General features: G+C 43.5%; 1 protein-coding gene across 1 annotated transcript; it reads left to right on the plus strand.

Moving 5' to 3' along the window:
• Positions 1–258: 258 nt before the first annotated feature.
• LRRC10B (leucine rich repeat containing 10B) lies at positions 259–1299 on the plus strand. Its single transcript, XM_044269220.1, has one exon. The coding sequence runs from the start codon at positions 259–261 to the stop codon at positions 1297–1299; it is 1041 nt and encodes a 346-aa protein (XP_044125155.1).
• Positions 1300–20999: the final 19700 nt, after the last annotated feature.

The raw sequence follows: 20999 nt of genomic DNA on the forward strand, positions 1-20999 counted from the left end.
TTGTTACAATTGTGTTGTAATGGGAGAAACCTGAACGCTATCCATGAATATTTAACACTGACAGATAATGTTTCCTAAGAACTCACAAAGTAACTAAGAGGGACCAGGAAAGGCACTGTTCACGTGTGCCACCCAGCTCGGTGACATGTTCCCGGTGGTGGCATCATACGAATGCCTTTGTCCCGCTTGACATCAAAGGTTTATTGGATCTCATATCTACAATCTGCCAAGGTCATTGTGCTACCTGGTGTGATCCAAATGGGGGGATGTGGATCAATGCCTACAGTGGAAGGAGGGGCAGAGGAGCCTTTACCAGAAGATACAGAGGAACAGCTGAGTTCAGGAGATGGCACCTTAGAGTTTAGCGGACGTAAGATGACTCGACTTCCCGCTTCAATATGCGTGCTTGCTGATCAGCTCTATAAGATGTACCTGAGTGGCACGATGATAACTGAGCTACCTGATGACCTCTATCAACTCCACAACCTACGCACCTTGGCACTAGATGGCAACAGATTACCTGACTTGCCTGAAGCTGTTTGCTCTCTACCACATCTGGGTCGTCTCTACTTAGGGGCAAACCGGCTTCAGGGTCTCCCCCCATCCTTTGCACGTCTCCAGACTTTGCGTACTCTGTGGATAGAGCGTAACTTTTTGCACCATTTTCCACGGGTTTTACTGAACATGCCTGCCCTGCGGTGTTTACAGATGGGTGACAACCGTCTTAAGGGTCTTCCAGGAGAAATTGCAACGTGTATGCCAGGCCTCAGAGGTCTCTGGCTCTATGGAAATAGACTGGAGCATGTGCCAAAGGTCCTTTTACGCTTACATGGAATAGAGATTTTGGATCTAGATAAGAACAAGATCACAGCATTTCCAGACATGAGTGGCATGAAGGCACTGCGGCTTCTATCTTATGACCACAACCCTGTGAATACACCACCAAAGGTAGAAGAGACGGTCACGTTGGTTGGTGAGGGTGCCCAGGAGTTTATGGAAGAACGCGAAGAGCGCAGAAAACAGATAGAGGAAGAAGAGATGGAGGAGCGTGAAAGAGAACGGCAAGAGAAGGAGGCACAAAAAATGGAGGAGGCAGAAGGAGAGGGCGAAGAGGAAGGGGAGCAAGAAGAACGATTTGAGGAGGAGGTGGAAGAGCAGGGGAGCCACCATGTTAACCATTACTCTGGTGAGCAGGAAGAAGACTACTACCCAGATGAGCAAGGGTATTACCTGGAAGAGGAAGAGGAGGGATATTACCCCAGTGAAGAAGAGAACTACTATGTGAGAGGAATTTATTGAGAGAAAAACTGACTAGCATAAATGTCCAAAAAGTAAAGATTTTTCAGAAGGCTTTCCAGTCACAAAGGTGAAAATGTATTTTACATTAAAGGGGGTTTAAAATGTAATGGGGTTGTTCCATGACATACATAGAAACATAGAAATATAGAATGTGTCAGCAGATAAGAACCATTTGGCCCATCTAGTCTGCCCAATATACTGAATACTATGGATAGCCCCTGGCCCTATCTTATATGAAGGATGGCCTTATGCCTATCCCATGCATGCTTAAACTCCTCCACTGTATTTGCAGCTACCACTTCTGCACAAAGGCTATTCCATGCATCCACTACTCTCTCAGTAAAGTAATACTTCCTGATATTACTTTTAAACCTTTGCCCCTCTCATTTAAAACTATGTCCTCTTGTAGCAGTTTTTCTTCTTTTAAATATTCTCTCCTCTTTTACCTTGTTGATTCCCTTTTATGTATTTAAAAGTTTCTATCATATCCCGTCTGTCTCGTCTTTCTTCCAAGCTATACATGTTAAGGTCCTTTAATCTTTCCTGGTAAGTTTTATCCTGCAATCCATGTACCAGTTTAGTAGCTCTTCTCTAAACTCTCTCCAAAGTATCAATATCCTTCTGGAGATATGGTCTCCAGTACTGAGCACAATACTCCAAATGAGGTGTCACTAGTGCTCTGTAGAGCGTCATGAACGCCTCCCTCTGTCTACTGGTAATGCCTCTCCCTATACACCCAAGCATTCTGCTAGCATTTCCTGCTGCTCTATGACATTGTCTGCCTACCTATAAGTCTTCTGAAATAATGATCCCTAAATCCCTTTTCTCAGATACTGAGGTTAGGACTGTATCACTGATTTTATATTCTGCTCTTGGGTTTTTACGTCCCAGGTGTATTATCTTGCACTTATCAACATTAAATTTTAGTTGCCAGATTTTTGACCATTCCTCTAGTTTTCCTAAGTCCTTTTCCATTTGGTGTAGTCCTCCAGGAACATCAACCCCGTTACAAATCTTTGTGTCATCAGCAAAAAGACACACCTTACCATCGAGGCCTTCTGCAATTTCGCTGATAAAGATATTAAACAATATGGGTCCCAGAACAGATCCCTGAAGTACCCCACTGGTAACAAGACCTTGGTCTGAATATACTCCATTGACTACAACCCTCTGTTGCCTGTCCCTCAGCCACTGCCTAATCCATTCAACAATATGGGAGTCCAAGCTCAAAGACTGCACTTTATTGATAAGCCTTCTATGTGGGACAGTATCAAAAGCCTTACTAAAGTCTAGATAAGCGATGTCTACTGCACCTCCGCCATCTATTATTTTAGTCACCCAATCAAAAAAATCAATAAGAATAGTTTGACATTATCTCCCTGAAGTAAACCCATGCTGTTTTTCATCTTTCAATCCATGGGATTTTAGATGTTCCACAATCCTCTCCTTAAGTATGGTTTCCATTAAATTCCCCACTATTGATGTCAGGCTTACTGGCCTAAAGTTGCCCGATTCCTCCCTACTACCTTTCTTGTGAATGGGCACAACATTTGCTAATTTCCAATCTTCTGGGATGACTCCTGTTGCCAGTGATTGGTTAAAGAAATCTGTTAATGGTTTTGCTAGTTCACCGCTGAGCTCTTTTAATAGCTTTGGGTGTATCCCATCAGGCCCCTGTGACTTATTTGTATTAATTTTAGACAGTTGACTTAGAACCTCTTCCTCTGTAAAGACACATGCGTCAAAAGATTCATTAGTCTTCTTTCCTAACTGAGGTCCTTCTCCTTGATTTTCCTTTGTAAAAACTGAACAGAAGTATTCATTGAGGCAGTCAGCTAGTTCTTTATCTTCTTCCATATACCTTCCTTCTTTTGTTTTTAATTTTGTAATTCCTTGTTTTAGTTTCCTTTTTTCATTTATGTATCTGAAGAATGCCTTATCGCCTTTTTCCCCTGACTGAGCTAATTTCTCTTCTGCCTGTGCTTTAGAGGCTCTTATAACTTGTTTGGTCTCTCAGCCTAATCTTATAAATTTGCCTGTCATCCTCGTTTTGTTTTTTGTTTTTATAATTCCTAAATGTTATCTTTTTGTTTTTAATGATTTTGGCCACTTCTGCTGAGTACCACAGTGGTCTCTTCCTTTTTTTTTGCTTTTACTGACAAACCTAATGCAATTTTCTGTTGCCTTCAATAGTGCCACTTTTAAGTAGTCCCATTTCTCCTGGACTCCAATGAAACTGTTCCAGTCTGATAGGGACTCGTATACCACTAATCTAATTTTAGAAAAGTCTGTTTTTCTAAAATCTAAAACTTTTGTTTTTGTGTGGTGTGACTCAGTCACTGTACTTATACTAAACCACACTGACTGGTGATCACTAGATCCCCTATCCACATGGGAATGTGGACACCATGTTCCTCTGCTTGAATGAAGCAGTGGTCAACCATGCACCATGCTGCTCCACCAGCTCTATGGGACTGCCCTAAGATTTACTCCCACAAAGCTGAATGGAGTGGCAACATGCATACATGACCACCACTCTATTCGAACAAAGGAATATGGGTCCAACATTCTCATGATTGGAGAGGGCCACAATGGTCGTACCCCTTCAGAAAGGGCTTGTTGGAGCCCTCTTGGCACCCAGACCCTGGGGCACAGCATCCACCTAGCTAGGCTACTGCTCTCACTTTCCTTATCTCTATCAGTCTTGTAGACTTTGAATGAAGTGGTAATGTGCATGTGTGACCACTGAGGGGAAAGTGGGTGATTGATGGGGGTTCCAGAGGTCAGACTCCGAGCAATAAGTCAATTATCATCTGGAAATCCTGTTTAGCATAATCAGAAATATTTCCATTCTCAGACAGCAAGCAGAGATCTTGGGATACTTTGAGGAATTGAACCACAAAGCGTCTACCATGAATCTATATTTGAACCGTTCTCATTGTGCACCGAATCGTCTTTATTCACCAGAGAGGAGACGTCTTATTCACGAGATATATGCTTTCCTTAGATTTTGTTAATCAACGATCGGCAAGTACATTTGATTAATGAACATAAATTAATATTTTCCTGCTTTAATTGCAGCAATTCATTATAATCAGTGTAGTACCAGTGTGAGCACATATTGAAGCTGTAACGCTAACAGTTATTGATGGTGGCGCTAAAATATGCGATCGGTGCGGGTCCAGGCACAGAGACCCTGACTGAGAACAAACAGGCTGTGCTCTAGCTTTTACCAGATACAGCACCAAAACTCTGAAAACATTGCATTTTCATGCACCCGCCAAAAGGTGGAGCTTAGGCTACTTTCACACTTGCGGCAGCAGGGTCCGGCAGGCTGTTCTGGCGGGGGAACAGCCTGCCGTATCCGTGCTAATGGTAGTGCACAGTGCCGCCAGAAGTCCGCTCCGGTCCCATTCACTATAATAGGGGCGGGCCTGAGGTATGGCCGCAGCACAGCAAACAAGAAAACGTGGAAGGGGCCAGAGCGGACTTCCGGTGGCACGTTGGCCTAGCGTTATCACAGATCTGTCAGGCTGTTCCCCTGCCGGAACAGCCTGCCGGTCCCTGCTGCCGCAAGTGTGAAAGTAGCCTTAGATAATTACAGCTTCTATTGCAGAAATAGCACTGAGCTCCCCCTAGTGGTGGCTTCAGGCAGACACCTTTGTAACATGGGAAGTGAAGCCAGAGATTTATCAGTGTATTTATTCCACCTGTCTGGTGGAAATACACGGAGAAACATGGTGTTCGAAATGAGCACCAATAGTGTAGAATAACAAGTACACCCTTTTCTGACATAGAAGACATAAAGTGGGTGAGGATGGGGACAACCTTTTTATTAATTATAATTTTTTTTAATTTGTGCTTTGCGCTGCATGTTGCCTGGGAATGTTTGATGTTCTGGGAAATTGGAGTTGCAGGGGACCCATACTAAGTTTTGCTATGGGGCCCCATGAGATCTGTGTACACCCCTGATTACCAACATTGTAATTGGTAAATTCGGGACCTGCAAGTCCCATCTCAGGAATGTAAAATACCCGCCGAGGAATGCCTACTTGTGGATTGGGCATACTTAAATCCAGTCCATTTCCAGCATCCCTAATTTTCCTGGAAAACACAGAAAATTAGGAAACTCTAGCTAAATTGGCTGTATAACATTACACGGTCAGGTTTCTGCTTGCAGTTATAGAAGCCAAAATCTGGAGTGGATCGTAAAAGGCGAGAAAGTATAAACGACAGATAGAACTTCTCCTCTTTTTTAAATTCACTCCTAGTGTGACCAAACTCTAAGGGATAAATGTAATGGAGGGAATACCCCTTTAATGTATGCTTACTCCATTGCATGCATGTGACAGGGTGGCGGTATAATTTGTCACAGCTCCCACATGTCTTGTTTCATGTCAGTGAAAAATGTCAGCTTGCATACCACAGCCTCTCGTCTCCTTTTTTTTGGGGGAGGGGGGTGGGGGGGGGGACACAATTACACAACTCAGCTTATGCAAACTGATGTGTTCCGTACACCATGCTCTTTATCGCTACAGGAAGCTGATTTTGATAGTATCTCCAGCAGATTTAACAGATGTACCATGATGTTGTGTTTACAAGGGTAAAGTCTATGGCAATGTCATGCAAGGATATCCGGAGCCCATATTCAGTCTGCAGAGAACATGAATACAACAGCATAAAATTATAGTACACCAATATGCTATATACATTTGCAGAAGAACATACTACTAATTGTCACCCAGTCCCGGTAATGTCTTACCACTGATTTCCTTACATATTCTGAAGCTAACTATCCTGTCGACTGTCTGGTTAGTATTATGATAGACAGTGGCATAACTAGAAATGTCTGGGCCCCACAGCACATTTTTGAATGGGAACCCGCACAACAACTTATTCGCAGCCCCCTCTTCCCTTGCAACCCCCACTCTTGTGGCTAGTCAAGATCACTCTTTCAGATGAGGCCTGGCAGCCGCTCTGTCCGTTTCCTACCATGTCTCTGTAATAATACTGTTGAGAGGGGGCCCCAACAATAAAATCTTTTAGTCCTCCTGAGTGGGCCCCTTCTGAGTTTGGGCCCCAAAGCAGTTGCTTCCCTGCTTCCCCTATAGCTATGCCCCTGATGATAGACCCCCTTCTTCAAGGAACTGTCTACTTGAAGAGACAACCCCAATGAAGGAGTCCCATATTATCTAAAGCCACCAATCTGAAGCTCATCCATATAAGTCCATAGATGTTTGTTAATTAGCCAAAGTTAAAGAGGTTGTCTGGCCATTTTGAATTTTAAAGGCTTGGTATGATGTCATATAATAGAAGTCATAGTCCCCTTACCCTCGTGCCACTACCCCCATCAATCTCCTAGACATTTGTTGTTAAAGGGGTTTTCTGGGACTTAGATATTAATAAAGTATCCTCACGATATTAGGGGTCCGACAGCCCGCATCCCCACTAATCAGCTTTTTAGGCAGCCACCGATGCTGGAAATTATACAGTTGACTGAGCAGGAAGCAGACAGCTCCATATAAAGTGTAGTGGCTGTGTTGGGGTACTGCAGCCCCACTGTCATTTCATTGAATGGGAGCTGAACTTGAGTTTGCTGATGCTGAAGTGGGGCCTTTTGCTTCTGGCTCCATCCACTGCAGTTGGCAGCTGTTCGCTGTGGGTGCTGGGTGTTGGACACCCACGATCTGATATTGATGACCTATTCTATCTATTGCTGCCACGACTGACCCCAGAATGACAGAAAAATTGAGAAGGTTTGTATTTTTTATTTTTTTTGATTCTGGGGTCATGGTCGCGAGAGTTTTGTGAGTTGCGCTGCAACCCCCATTAATTTCAATTGCCTCAGTGCTACACAGCGTTCCTTGGTCAAGCAACGGGAGTTGCAGCCAAGATCTCCATCTAGCCCTAGCCTTAGGGATACACAAGTAGCAGTCACACCTAGAACTTGGTGGCTCAGACTCTTTACTGGTTGGGTGGAGGCCTGCTACAAACTATGTATACAAAAACTGATCGGCTGCGATTTATTTAACACTATTTCATTATATTAATAAATTAAATATGTTGCCATTTCATTATAGCATTTGTGTCTTTACTTAGTTTTACATTTCACTAGTTGCAACTACCTGCAAAAAAGCTTATTTTGAATAGTTATGCAATACGTAAAAGTACCAGCAGAGGGTGCTGTGGGTTAGGCAACATATGTACTGTATATACTCTATGTACTGACTGACTGTATCGGGAGCTTCACAGAGTGGTCTCCGCATGTTCTCATTGCTATTCACTGCACTCTCTCTTTTTTCGCCTTCATCCCTCTCAGTCGTGTTCACTATGAAAACCTCTCATCTCTCTACTCCCTGCTCGGTGTGATCTCTTTTAACTTCACAACTGCCCTCTAGTTTATATTCCTTGCCTGTCGCTGTTTCCCCCTCCTGTATGTATTATCTATGGTAGAAGCCTCCTGCAGGCCCCGTCATCTCACTACTGACATTGTGCACTCCCATAAATGACCTCCACAAGTGCACCTCTCGTTATCCTCTTTTTTTTTAGACTGTTGTCTGTCTCTCTCCTGTTTATGCTTTCTTATGTTTTTCTCCTTGGGTCTGGAATCCTTATTTTTGAAATGTCTCCAGGAGACCGTCTCTTCTCTTCCATCTGTAGTCCTCTCACCATCTGTCAGAGGCAGCTTCTTCAATTGAATAAATAAATATTTCTAAAATGCAAACTCTCAGAATGGCTAGAAAACAATTTAGAGGGACATGATTTGTGACCAGATGCGGATGAGGGTCTTCTTCATGCAATGCAAAATGGAGAGTGGACCCGAAAGAGAAGAGAAATTTAAAGGGAAAAATCTTCTACTTTGTGATCAAGGGCCATTTCTTCCCCTAAAACAACGCACGCAAAATATTGCACCAAAACTGCACCCTGTGGTACTTGACCAGTGGCATACACTGAGAAGGAACCCAAGAGCAAAGATAAAATTGGATCCCCATTATAGTATTCATTGCCCTTTTACCCCTTTTACACTCCTTTGGCTCAAATCCCCATTACTGTACCTCGTTTGCAATTCTTTATGTTCTCACCACCTAATAGTGAAGGAGACCAGGAGTGGGACCCTGTATACAAGTGCTCCATAGTAGCTGCATTGTCTACCTGTAGGACAGGGATGTCAAACTCGTGGCCCTCCAGCTGTTGCAAAACTACAACTCCCATCATGCCTGGGCATACTACAGCTATCAGGGAATGATGGGAGTTGTAGTTTTGCAACATCTGGAGGGCCATGAGTTTGACATCCATGCTGTAGGAGATTGCACCTGTAAGAGGGTTGGGAATAACCCTAGCCCCTCTTATAAAGTAGGGCACCACAAAAGAAGGTACTGCACTAGGATGGTTGAAATGCTCACTGTGCACAGGCCCTGGACTAAACCGAATATTCGAGGTACAGGTGGTACAGGCAGTCTATGATGCCGTCTATGATGCCGTATCGATACATCGCATGCACCATATATATTGCATGTGTGCCACACAGGGGAGGATGCTGTAGTGCAAGTGTACTTTGGACATTTGTGGACATTTGCCCCTATTGCTTCTATGCAAAGCCGTCAACTCCCTACTTTATAGCACTTTGAATGGTTAACTTGCACTGTGATTTATGCTGTTTTGTGCACTTATACTGTTATATAGCTGAATTGAATTTTTTATGTCTGCTATAATATATTCTGTTCCTTTGCACATTTTTACGCTATAGCTGCACTACAGTGTTGAAAGGGTTAATGAGCAGCCAGCTAAGGCTACTTTCACACTGGCGTTTTGGTTTCCTTTTGTGAGATCCATTCAGGGATCTCACAAGCGGCCCTAATGCATTCTGAATGGATAAGGATCCGCTCAGAATACATCAGTTTGGCTCAGTTCCGCCTCCATTCCGCTTTGGAGGCGGACACCAAAACGCTGCTTGCACTGAGCCAGTGAAAATGGATCAGTTTTCACTGACACAATATGGCACAATAGAAAACGGATCCATCCCCCGTTGACTTTCAATGGTGTTCAAGACGGATCCGTTTTGGCTATGTTAAAGATAATACAAACGGATCCGTTCTGAACGGATGCATGCGGTTGTATTATCTGAAAGGATGCGTTTGTGCAGATTCATGATGGATCCGCACCAAACGCGAGTGTGAAAGTAGCCTAATACTGAGAGACTTTGGGACTTTCCACCTATGCAATGTTTTGGAGGGAAAAAAAACAGACAACCTGTTCTTTTGTCTGCCTAGTTTAGCTCTGTTGTTTATATCTGTAAAAACTGCTTAGTCATTCCCATAGACTTGCAGTGAAACTATCTACAAGTCTATGACAAACAGAAATTTTAACATTGTTTCTGTTGAGACTGTTGCTCCACTCCACTCCTCCGACTTGAAGATTGTAGTTTAGCTAGGAACTGTATATAAGAAGAGCAGTCAGAGCTTGTGGTGGTCTGCAGATAGGGAGCAGTGTTTAATAGAAGAGACTCTGCCAGACTGCACATGTGACCAGAAGAAGACACCCATCTGCTGGGTGCAATGCAAACCAGAGGGAGAGTGAGTTCTTGCCACTAAGACTGTGCTCTAATTTAGAGACTTTTTTCACGTCCTTGTAAGTCTGTAACCACTAAGCCTCTTGCCTGTTAAAAAGCTGTTGTAACCATTAAGTTTGATGCCCTATGAGAGTCAAGTACATGTTTAAGTTACAACTGTGTCAGCCTAATGCCTCCTGCACACAACCATATCTGTTTTTGCAGTCTACAAATCGTGGATCTGCAAAACATGGATACCAGCAGGTGCATTTCGCATTTTGCAGATTGGTACGTCCTGCCCTCTGTTAGAAATGCCTGGGCTCGCATCCCATCTGTAAAAAATACGGATCGGATATAGACCAACACTATGGTCATGTGCATGAGGCCTAATTCCTTCCACCAGGGGAACCACATGCACCATTTAGGGTCAAAAATATACTTTTGGTAAGGTCTGACCCTCTTAAACACCCTCGCTACTACAAAACACATGAGACAGATGCCGGTTTGTTTTAATAAAAATACATTGGGCTTGCCACTTTTGCATGTGCGTGCCTCTGTTAATTCTGTACTCTGCTTGCAAAGTTTTCATTGTGCAGCATCCTGCTCCTAGAAGTTGTGTATACTGCAAAGTCACCAATGATTCTAATCAGAGTGTGTGGCCATTTAAACAGAAAACACCCAAAAATGTTAATAAATATAATATTTATTGAATTCCATATAATAAAAAGTATAATGATACAATCACAGAGATACGGTTAAAAACGGATACCATATAGCAGCATGTCTCAAGTCACACATAAAAGCATATAGCGATCTATGCGTCGGGCGAAACATCAGGGAGTTGCTGGAGGTCACACTATAAAGCGGTCTGTATCATTTCATGTTTCTATGTTTGTTCCACTTATTATACTTTTTACTTTTGAGTCTAGCCTTGAGCTTAACCTATCTTATATTGTGGTTTATACAGTTGGGTTGGTTATCCACCACGCACTAATATATTATGGCCATTGGGCCTGCCTGCTTTGTAGGTTCGCTTTCAGGATTAGTGCACTGATGGATATGGGCCCCTCTGATTAGTGGACTTTTACAGGTGTTCATTAATACACATAGATCGCTGTATGCTTTTATGTGTGACTTGCCACATGCTGCTATATGGTATCCGTTTTTAACCGTGTCTTTGTAATTGTATCATTATACTTTTTATTATAGGGAATTCAATAAATATTATATTTATTTACATTTTTGTAGTGTGGCTTTTTGGGTATACTGCAAAGTGCAAAAGTATATTGTCATCGTGTCATGTATGCAGTCACTGTGTATTCCTGTAAGCACATACTAATTATAGGCCATATCTTACAGCCACCACTAGATGGAGCTGGTGTCCCCATCTAGATAAGGATAGGAGTGAGTGCAGTGAGAGTGATCTAATCCACTCAAATATCAGTTCAGTCTGAGAAAGTGAAGTGTTATAGGAGGCACAAAGATGTGAAGCTGACACCCTAGCCACCTCTGGATTCAGGTACCAGCCAGAAGGATGCCTGATGGAGAAAGGAACAACTACCAAAAGCAGGCCAGATGTAATAGAGGGGTGTAGTGAAAGTCTGGTAGAGGTAACTTGTCTAAACGGACTTATGGACACTATAATGCCCATGTTCAGGAGTTGCCTCTGGTGCCTGAGCATACCAAATTACAGTTTGGTCCACTGTGAGAATCTCCACATTCCAAAGTGGATCCTGTGGTTAACTGTGTAGCTGTGATATCTGTACCATCTGAGAAGACTGCATTTCTGTGTAACATTAGCTGTAAGAAAGTAAGACCTTTCCTGAACTGTCTGCATCTGTAGCTTCAGTAGAGAACTGTTTGCTGTTAACCTGGACCTATTATTTCCATCCTACATTTGCAACGCATGGTGTTGGCGTCATGACAACCAGGACCCTGCCTTGCACTGTGAAACATCAACATCAAGGGCACCTCAACCACCATCAGGCAGGAGAATCCCAGAAGCAGAGTGTGCCCCCAACAGAAGAACTGGTGCGCCCTTCCTGTCACTGCTCGCCGGCCCAGGGAGCTTCAGGAACCCTCGAGTATGACTATTGCACTCATCCGGCCACCCACACTCACGCATGCCTCTGCGGCTAGGTCGCTGCAATTGCAAGTTTTTTAACTGTCTCGTACAGAAAAAATTACATTTTGCTACTGCTGCTCTTTAGCCTAGACTTCCTAATGGGCACTGCAATGGTGAACAGCTGCAAGGAGACACCAATGTGTAGGTACCATATGGTCCTTGTGTGGTGCCAGTCAGCTTCAAGTGCTGCTATTTGGAATAGTTTGCAGTCACTAATGTAACTACTGTAGCTCTCGGCAATGCTGAAACCACATAAATGCCTTATCTACTTTGGCATATATGGTTAGCATATGATTATACTGTGCTTGTATGCTTCCATTACTGAACAGAAACTAATAATTATTATGGCTCCAAAAAGGCAGGTAGCTGGCCCCCATGCAGGTATATATTGCTTTAGTAGAAGTGTCTTTGCCTTCTGCTAACTTAAAAGGACTATTCACTTGTAGGACTGAGGTAATTTCGAAGCTAATTAATCCAGGATAGAAAGATTTAAAGGTGTATTCCAGTTAGAACAAGTCATTCCCTATGCACTGGATGGGGATTAACTGTTATATCGCTGAGGTCAAGTGCTGGGACTGCCGATACAGTTATTTTTACAGTGGTGATTAAGGGGTTTTATTCCTAGACTGCCATTTTTCTACAGCGGCCTAGAATAAGCACTGCACGGGTCTCCTGTGCAGCAGAGAACGGGAACTCGGGTCTCACAAGAAGCGTCAATCCGGCATATTTATCCCTTAGATGCCGTGGTCAATACCGACTGTGGCATCCAAGCAGTTACAGAGGGAGTGGACGCCCTCTGTCTTCCACCCCACAAATGAGATGACAAGGTGAGCAGGCTGGGGCCTAAGGAAGTGTATTTTACCTGGCCTCTCCTCTCTGGCACAGCCTGTTGCTGACTGCCATTATAGCACTGACTGATAATTGTCCAGAGAATTGTAGAAGCAATCAAAAGATCAGCTATTAAAGTCTCCTCGTGGGACTAATAAATGGTAAAAAATAAAATAATGTTTTATTAAATAAAAAATTTCCAAGTTAATAAAAAAATACACCTTTCTTTCATTTGAAATTGCCACATCCCTAACAACCCGCAGTACACAATTATCGGAATTTATCCCATGCGGTGAATGCCGTAAAAGGAAATAAAAACAATGTTTCTTGCTTGTTTGCCGCCATAGAAATGGAATAAAAAGTGATTAAAGTGTTATTTATCTGATACCAATGACAACTACAAGTTGACCCGCAAAAATCAAGCATTAGACAGCTCTGTGGAAGAAAAGAGTCTTTGGATGCCGCAATGTGCAGAAGAGCAAAGTTTTGAAAAATTTGATTCGGCAAACTTCACTGAAGTTAGCCCAAAAATTTGATTTGTTACGAATCACTATAAATCAGGTATACCCAGACCACTCTTAGGGTATGGCCGCACAGAGTGGCTGTGCTGTGGGTTGGTTGCGGCTATGCTGTGGTGAAGAAATGCGCAGCCATTACCACTTCTCCAACCCCAGCTCTCTTCTGCCCTACAGGTGGGATCCCTTCTTCTGCCATCTGCTTTTCCTCCTTTTCCACATCATATTATATTGATGAGAATATGTCATCAGGAACATCCAGCGCCTCCTCTCTCTGCATCTTGTTGACTTATCTAGGACATGGAAAATTTAAAGGATGATTTGGAAGAAGTAAAGCCAGCAAAAGATTAGCATGGTCATCATTAAGACCTGGCCCCTCTAAGGGGTGCAGATCGGATGGTATTGGTTGGCACGCTGGCACCGGAATAATAAAGCCTTCCATCTTATTGGTATTGAATTACATTTACAGCTGATGTAGCAATAAGTAAATGTAGTATATCCAAAGAAAGGCAGCACTCCAATTGTGGTGAAAGGTAATGACCCGTTTATTCCCTGGCAACGTTTCAACCCACACAATGGGGCCTTTGTCGTTGTCATTGTGTGGGCTGAAACGTTGCCAGGGAATAAACGGGTCATCACCTTTCACCACAGTTGAGTGCTGCCTTTTCTTTGGATATACTATACTTGAGGAAAGGTTGTCCACCTTTCCATAGGATTTGCACCCGAACCTATTTGTCACTGTGCTGCTGTTATTTTTTTGTTTTTTAATAAGTAAATGTAGGAATAAATAAATAAAACTGACGCAGCCTAAGTCTCCCAGCACTCTCCCCCACTTTCTCTGCAGTCTCATTGCACTCTCCCCGTACTCTCTATGCAGTCTCCCGCTCCAGTTTTCTATCAATCATTTTCAGCAACACTGTCCCTAGCGCATGTGTGCTTGCTGCGTCTCTCCCTATGCTCAGCTTCTCAGATCACAGGGGATGGCTGTGATCTGTGGATTGGCTAACTGCACAGCATTGAGGGTGATCTGGCATTCTTGGGCTTCCTACTTTCACTTTGTAACACGTGCAGACACCATTTTAGAAAAAACGGATTCGTTGCCACGAAGCGTGAGGAAATTCGGATTCGTTGCAAATCGAACTTTTCCTAAACTTCGGACTGAATTCCGTTTTAAAATGCTTTGCTTCACTCAGCACTACCACAATGCAAAAACAATATTTTTCTTTTAACCACTTCAGCCCCGCTAGCTAAAACCCCCTTCATGACCAGGCCACTTTTTACACTTCTGCACTACACTCCTTTCACCGTTTATCGCTCGGTCATGCAACTTACCACCCAAATGAATTTTACCTCCTTTTCTTCTCACTAATAGAGCTTTCATTTGGTGGTATTTCATTGCTGCTGAAATTTTTACTTTTTTTGTTATTAATCGAAATGTAACGATTTTTTTGCAAAAAAATGACATTTTTCACTTTCAGCTGTAAAATTTTGCAAAAAAAACGACATCCATATATAAATTTTTCGCTAAATTTATTGTTCTACATGTCTTTGATAAAAAAAAAATGTTTGGGCAAAAAAAAAAAATGGTTTGGGTAAAAGTTATAGCGTTTACAAACTATGGTACAAAAATGTGAATTTCCGCTTTTTGAAGCAGCTCTGACTTTCTGAGCACCTGTCATGTTTCCTGAGGTTCTACAATGCCCAGACAGTAGAAAACCCCCACAAATTACCCCATTTCGGAAAGTAGACACCCTAAGGTATTCGCTGATGGGCATAGTGAGTTCATAGAACTTTTTATTTTTTGTCACAAGTTAGCGGAAAATGATGATTTTTATTTTATTTTATTTTTTTCTTACAAAGTCTCATATTCCACTAACTTGCGACAAAAAATAAAAAATTCTAGGAACTCGCCATGCCCCTCACAGAATACCTTGGGGTGTCTTCTTTTCAAAATGGGGTCACTTGTGGGGTAGTTATACTGCCCTGGCAATTTAGGGGCCCAAATGTGTGAGAAGTACCTTGCAATCAAAATGTGTAAAAAATGGCCTGCGAAATTCGAAAGGTGCACTTTGGAATATGTGCCCCTTTGCCCACCTAGGCTGCAAAAAAGTGTGACACATCTGGTATCACCGTACTCAGGAGAAGTTGGGGAATGTGTTTTGAGGTGTCATTTTACATATACCCATGTTGGGTGAGAGAAATATCTTGGCAAAAGACAACTTTTCCAATTTTTTTATACAAAGTTGGCATTTGACCAAGATATTTTTCTCACCCAGCATGGGTATATGTAAAATGACACCCCAAAACACATTTCCCAACTTCTCCTGAGTACGGCGATACCAGATGTGTCACACTTTTTTGCAGCCAAGGTGGGCAAAGGGGCACATATTCCAAAATGCACCTTTCGGATTTCGCCGGCCATTTTTTACACATTTTGATTGCAAAGTTCTTCTCACACATTTGGGCCCCTAAATTGCCAGGGCAGTATAACTACGCCACAAGTGACCCCATTTTGGAAAGAAGACACCCCAAGGTATTCCGTGAGGGGCATGGCGAGTTCCTAGAATTTTTTATTTTTTGTCGCAAGTTAGTGGAATATGAGACTTTGTAAGGAAAAAAGGAAAAAAAAGAAAAATCATCATTTTCCGCTAACTTGTGACAAAAAATTAAAAATTCTAGGAACTCGCCGTGCCCCTCACGGAATACCTTGGGGTGTCTTCTTTCCAAAATGGGGTCACTTGTGGCGTAGTTATACTGCCCTGGCAATTTAGGGGCCCAAATGTGTGAGAAGTACCTTGCAATCAAAATGTGTAAAAAATGGCCTGTGAAATCCGAAAGGTGCACTTTGGAATATGTGCCCCTTTGCCCACCTTGGCTGCAAAAAAGTGTCACACATCTGGTATCGCCGTACTCAGGAGAAGTTGGGGAATGTGTTTTGGGGTGTCATTTTACATATACCCATGCTGGGTGAGAGAAATATCTTGGCAAAAGACAACTTTTCCCATTTTTTTATACAAAGTTGGCATTTGACCAAGATATTTCTCTCACCCAGCATGGGTATATGTAAAATGACACCCCAAAACACATTCCCCAACTTCTCCTGAGTACGGCGATACCAGATGTGTGACACTTTTTTGCAGCCTAGATGCGCAAAGGTGCCCAAATTCCTTTTAGGAGGGCATTTTTAGACATTTGGATCCCAGACTTCTTCTCACGCTTTAGGGCCCCTAAAAAGCCAGGCAGTATAAATACCCCACATGTGACCCCACTTTGGAAAGAAGACACCCTAAGGTATTCAATGAGGGGCCTGGTGAGTTCATAGAAATTTTTTTTTTTTTGCATAAGTTAGCGGAAATAGATTTTTTTTTTTTTTCTCACAAAGTCTCACTTTCCGCTAACTTAGAACAAAAATATTAATCTTTCATGGACTCAATATGCCCCTCACGGAATACCTTGGGGTGTCTTCTTTCCGAAATGGGGTCACATGTGGGGTATTTATACTGCCCTGGCTTTTTAGGGGCCCTAAAGCGTGAGAAGAAGTCTGGAATATAAATGTCTAAAAATGTTTACGCATTTGGATTCCGTGAGGGGTATGGTGAGTTCATTTTATTTTTTGACACAAGTAAGTGAAATATGAGACTTTGTAAGAAAAAACAAAAACAAACAAAAAATTTCCGCTAACTTGGGCCAAAAAAATTTCTGAATGGAGCCTTACAGGGGGGGATGATCAATGACAGGGGGGTGATCAATGACAGGGGGGTGATCACCTATATAGACTCCCTGATCACCCCCCTGTCTTTGATCACCCCCCTGGTAAGGCTCCATTCAGACGTCCGTATGATTTTTACGGATCCATGGATCGGATCCGCAAAACACATGCGGACGTCTGAATGGAGCCTTACAGGGGGATTATCAATGACAGGGGGTGATCAGGGTGATCACCCCCCTGTCACTTATCACCCCCCTGTAAGGCTCCATTCATACGTCCGTATGATTTTTACGGCTCCATGGATCGGATCCGCAAAACACATGCGGACGTCTGAATGGAGCCTTACAGGGGGGTTATCAATGTCAGGGGGTGATCAGGGTGATCACCCCCCTGTCACTGATCACCCCCCCTGTAAGGCTCCATTCAGACGTCCGTATTATTTTTACGGATCCATGGATACATGGATCGGATCCGCAAAACACATGCGGACGTCTGAATGGAGCCTTACAGGGGGGTTATCAATGACAGGGGGTGATCAGGGTGATCACCCCCCTGTCACTGATCACCCCCCCTGTAAGGCTTCATTCAGACGTCCGTATTATTTTTACGGATCCATGGATACATGGATCGGATCCGCAAAACACATGCGGACGTCTGAATGGAGCCTTACAGGGGGGGTGATCAATGACAGGGGGTGATCAGGGAGTGTATATGGGATGATCACCCCCCTGTAAGGCTCCATTCAGACGTCCGCATGTGTTTTGCGGATCCGATCCATGTATCCATGGATCCGTAAAAATCATACGGACGTCTGAATGGAGCCTTGCAGGGGGGTGATCAATGACAGGGGGGTGATCAATGACAGGGGGTGATCAGGGAATCTATATGGGTGATCACCCGCCTGTCATTGATCACCCCCCTGTAAGGCTCCATTCAGACGTCCGCATGTGTTTTGCGGATCCGATCCATGTATCCATGGATCCGTAAAAATCATACGGACGTCTGAATGGAGCCTTGCAGGGGGGTGATCAATGACAGGGGGGTGATCAATGACAGGGGGTGATCAGGGAATCTATATGGGTGATCACCCGCCTGTCATTGATCACCCCCCTGTAAGGCTCCATTCAGACGTCCGCATGTGTTTTGTGGATCCGATCCATGTATCTGTGGATCCGTAAAAATCATACGGACGTCTAAATGGAGCCTTACAGGGGGGTGATCAATGACAGGGGGGTGATCAATGCAGGGGGTGATCAGGGAATCTATATGGGTGATCACCCGCCTGTCATTGATCACCCCCCTGTAAGGCTCCATTCAGACGTCCGTATGTGTTTTGCGGATCCGATCCATGTATCTGTGGATCCGTAAAAATCATACGGACGTCTGAACGGAGCATGACAGGGGGGTGATCAATGACAGGGGTTGATCAATGACAGGGGGGGGTGATCAGGGAGTTTATATGGGGTGATCAGGGGTTTATAAGGGGTTAATAAGTGACGGGGGGGGGGGTGTAGTGTAGTGTTTTGTGCGACTTTACTGACCTACCTGTGTCCTCTGGTGGTCGATCCTAACAAAAGGGACCACCAGAGGACCAGGTAGTAGGTATATTAGACGCTGTTATCAAAACAGCGTCTAATATACCTTTAGGGGTTAAAAAAAATCACATCTCCAGCCTGCCAGCGAGCGATCGCCGCTGGCAGGCTGGAGATCCACTCGCTTACCTTCTGTTCCTGTGAGCGCGCGCGTTCACAGGAAATCTCGGGTATCGCGAGATGACGCGCCGATGCGTCCAGGAGGAACAAATCAACCACCTCCCGGACGCATCGGCGCGTTAGGCGGTCGGGAGGTGGTTAAAGGGGTTTTATTGTGCAAAAGTGGTAAAACTATATATATTTTGTATCGCTGTAATCGTACTTATCCAGAGTATAACGTTTTCATGTTATTTATGTGAAAATTGACCGCTGCAAAATTTATAACCTAGGTAAAAACTCAGTGGCGGTTTTTTTCCCATGCCCCCACAAAGAGTTAATAAAAAAGTTATGTGCACTCCAAAATGGTGCCGTTAAAAGCTACAACTTCTCCCGCAAAAAAAAAAAAAAACAAGCCCTCATACGGCTCTGTCAATGGAAAAATAAAAAAATTATAGCTTTTGGAAGGCGACAATCCAAAATATGAAACAAATTGCTTGGTCACTAATGCCCGAAATACATGTAGGGGGGAAGAGGTAACATGTTCTGTTTGCATCCTCACCTCCTATAAGAGTCCGTACGTTTACTACAAAAAGTAATCTTTATTACCCAAGACTATAAAAAAAAACCTTGCAATTTAAAGTCTGCAAGCAACGGGCCAGTTGTTCTAAACGTCCGCCGTAGCCTCCACCGATGGGGAGGGCTGATTGCCTTGTGTCAGTTTATGTTATTAGGAAACCAATCGCTCTGAAATGTTTTCCAAAGGTTATTCTTTATAGCCAGTGGTGAAGTGTTTTGTTGTTTTGGGCCGAGGTAGAAATCTCACGTCTTTGAAATCAAATGAGTCTGCTGGAAAAAAAATAAAAATGAATAGCAGAAATCTGAAATATATCTCCTCGTAGACACGATGAGCGTCTGCTCTGCACATCATCATCAGCCAGCGAGATTGATTCCTGTCTCATCACCGGTTATTTATACCGCCTCTTGCCAGCAGCGGGCCTGAAAGTGAATGTAGGCAGGTCTCCTGGTAAAGTGCACTTACCTGGGGGATCAATGAATCCGCTTCCCGCACCTGAGCTCAGGGAGCAATGCTGAAGATAAGGAGTCCGTTTTGTACATTTATGGTTTGACCCAACCAGATGTTATTAAACCTTTCCCTAATAAAACTTAGCACTTTCCCTTTTGCTCTTCTGATGAGTCAGAGAAGTTCTTGGGTCTGCAGATATTTAAAGGAAAACAGGCTTTCGAACAACAGTTTCCCATACTGGTGAAGTGCCTGTTCCTCTTGGTAGGAGTAGGATGTCCTGTGTTCCTCCCCAGAGACAGTGTGGAGAGGAGGCACAGTTCAGAGCTCCTACTCCTGATCCTGATTCTCCTGAGAGAACAAGTCAAACCTGACTTAAGTGACGTCTTGAGACGTTAGACAGTATTAAAGACACTGCTGCAAGGTGAGGGACTACGGCTAAGACACCCATCCCCTAGAACATTACTAGGCTAGTACCAACTAAGTGCTAAATTGCAACTAATCAACTTTCCTCCATAATCCTTCAATCCCCAGGGAACAATGGTCTGAGGGAGTACACCATGACACAACACTTCGTCAGGGCCACTACCACTTCCATCCGGGGGGGGGGGGGGGGGGGGGGGGGGGGATTGCAGACCAACAATGATTCAATTTGCAGGGCAGCCTTGCATAAAACCAAGAGTACAACTCTAAAGTTATATTTCATGTTCTGCTGGTTACCAAGGGGCAATGCGTTGTGGATGCTCTATTAGAGCTAAGCTGTGAGGTCTCATCTGACTATAGAATAGAGCTGAACTATTGTTTCTTCTCAAGGGCAAACTACTGATTTTTGAAAGCGACAATGTATATAAAGAAGAACAGGGAATAAACTATTTAAAAACAGGAAAGAAAATTGTTTCTAAAGATACTGAAATAGAGGGAAATAAATATCTATCTCAAAAGGTCTCAAGCATGGGCTGGCACCAGAGACAACAGTATCATGGATTTTTTTACCCTAGCTCTCACCATATTCAGTTGTTTCAGTGTCCCAAGGTTTTCCAGGTATCTAGCTTATAGTCTATCGACACTCCTGTTCTCAATTGACATCCCCTATATGGGTTTACAATGTTCTAACAGAGCAAAGAACAAAAAAGTGTTCTCTGAGGCCACTTGGTCAGGATTTTACCAGCATTTTGCATTGGTATTTGTAGGCCAAAACCAGGAGTGGAGCCTACAGAGAACTTGTGACTATAAGCTGGCATATGGGTAGACATTACAAGCGTC

Source organism: Bufo gargarizans, chromosome 10 (genome assembly GCF_014858855.1).
Source record: "Bufo gargarizans isolate SCDJY-AF-19 chromosome 10, ASM1485885v1, whole genome shotgun sequence".
Classification (NCBI taxonomy): Eukaryota; Metazoa; Chordata; class Amphibia; order Anura; family Bufonidae; genus Bufo; species Bufo gargarizans.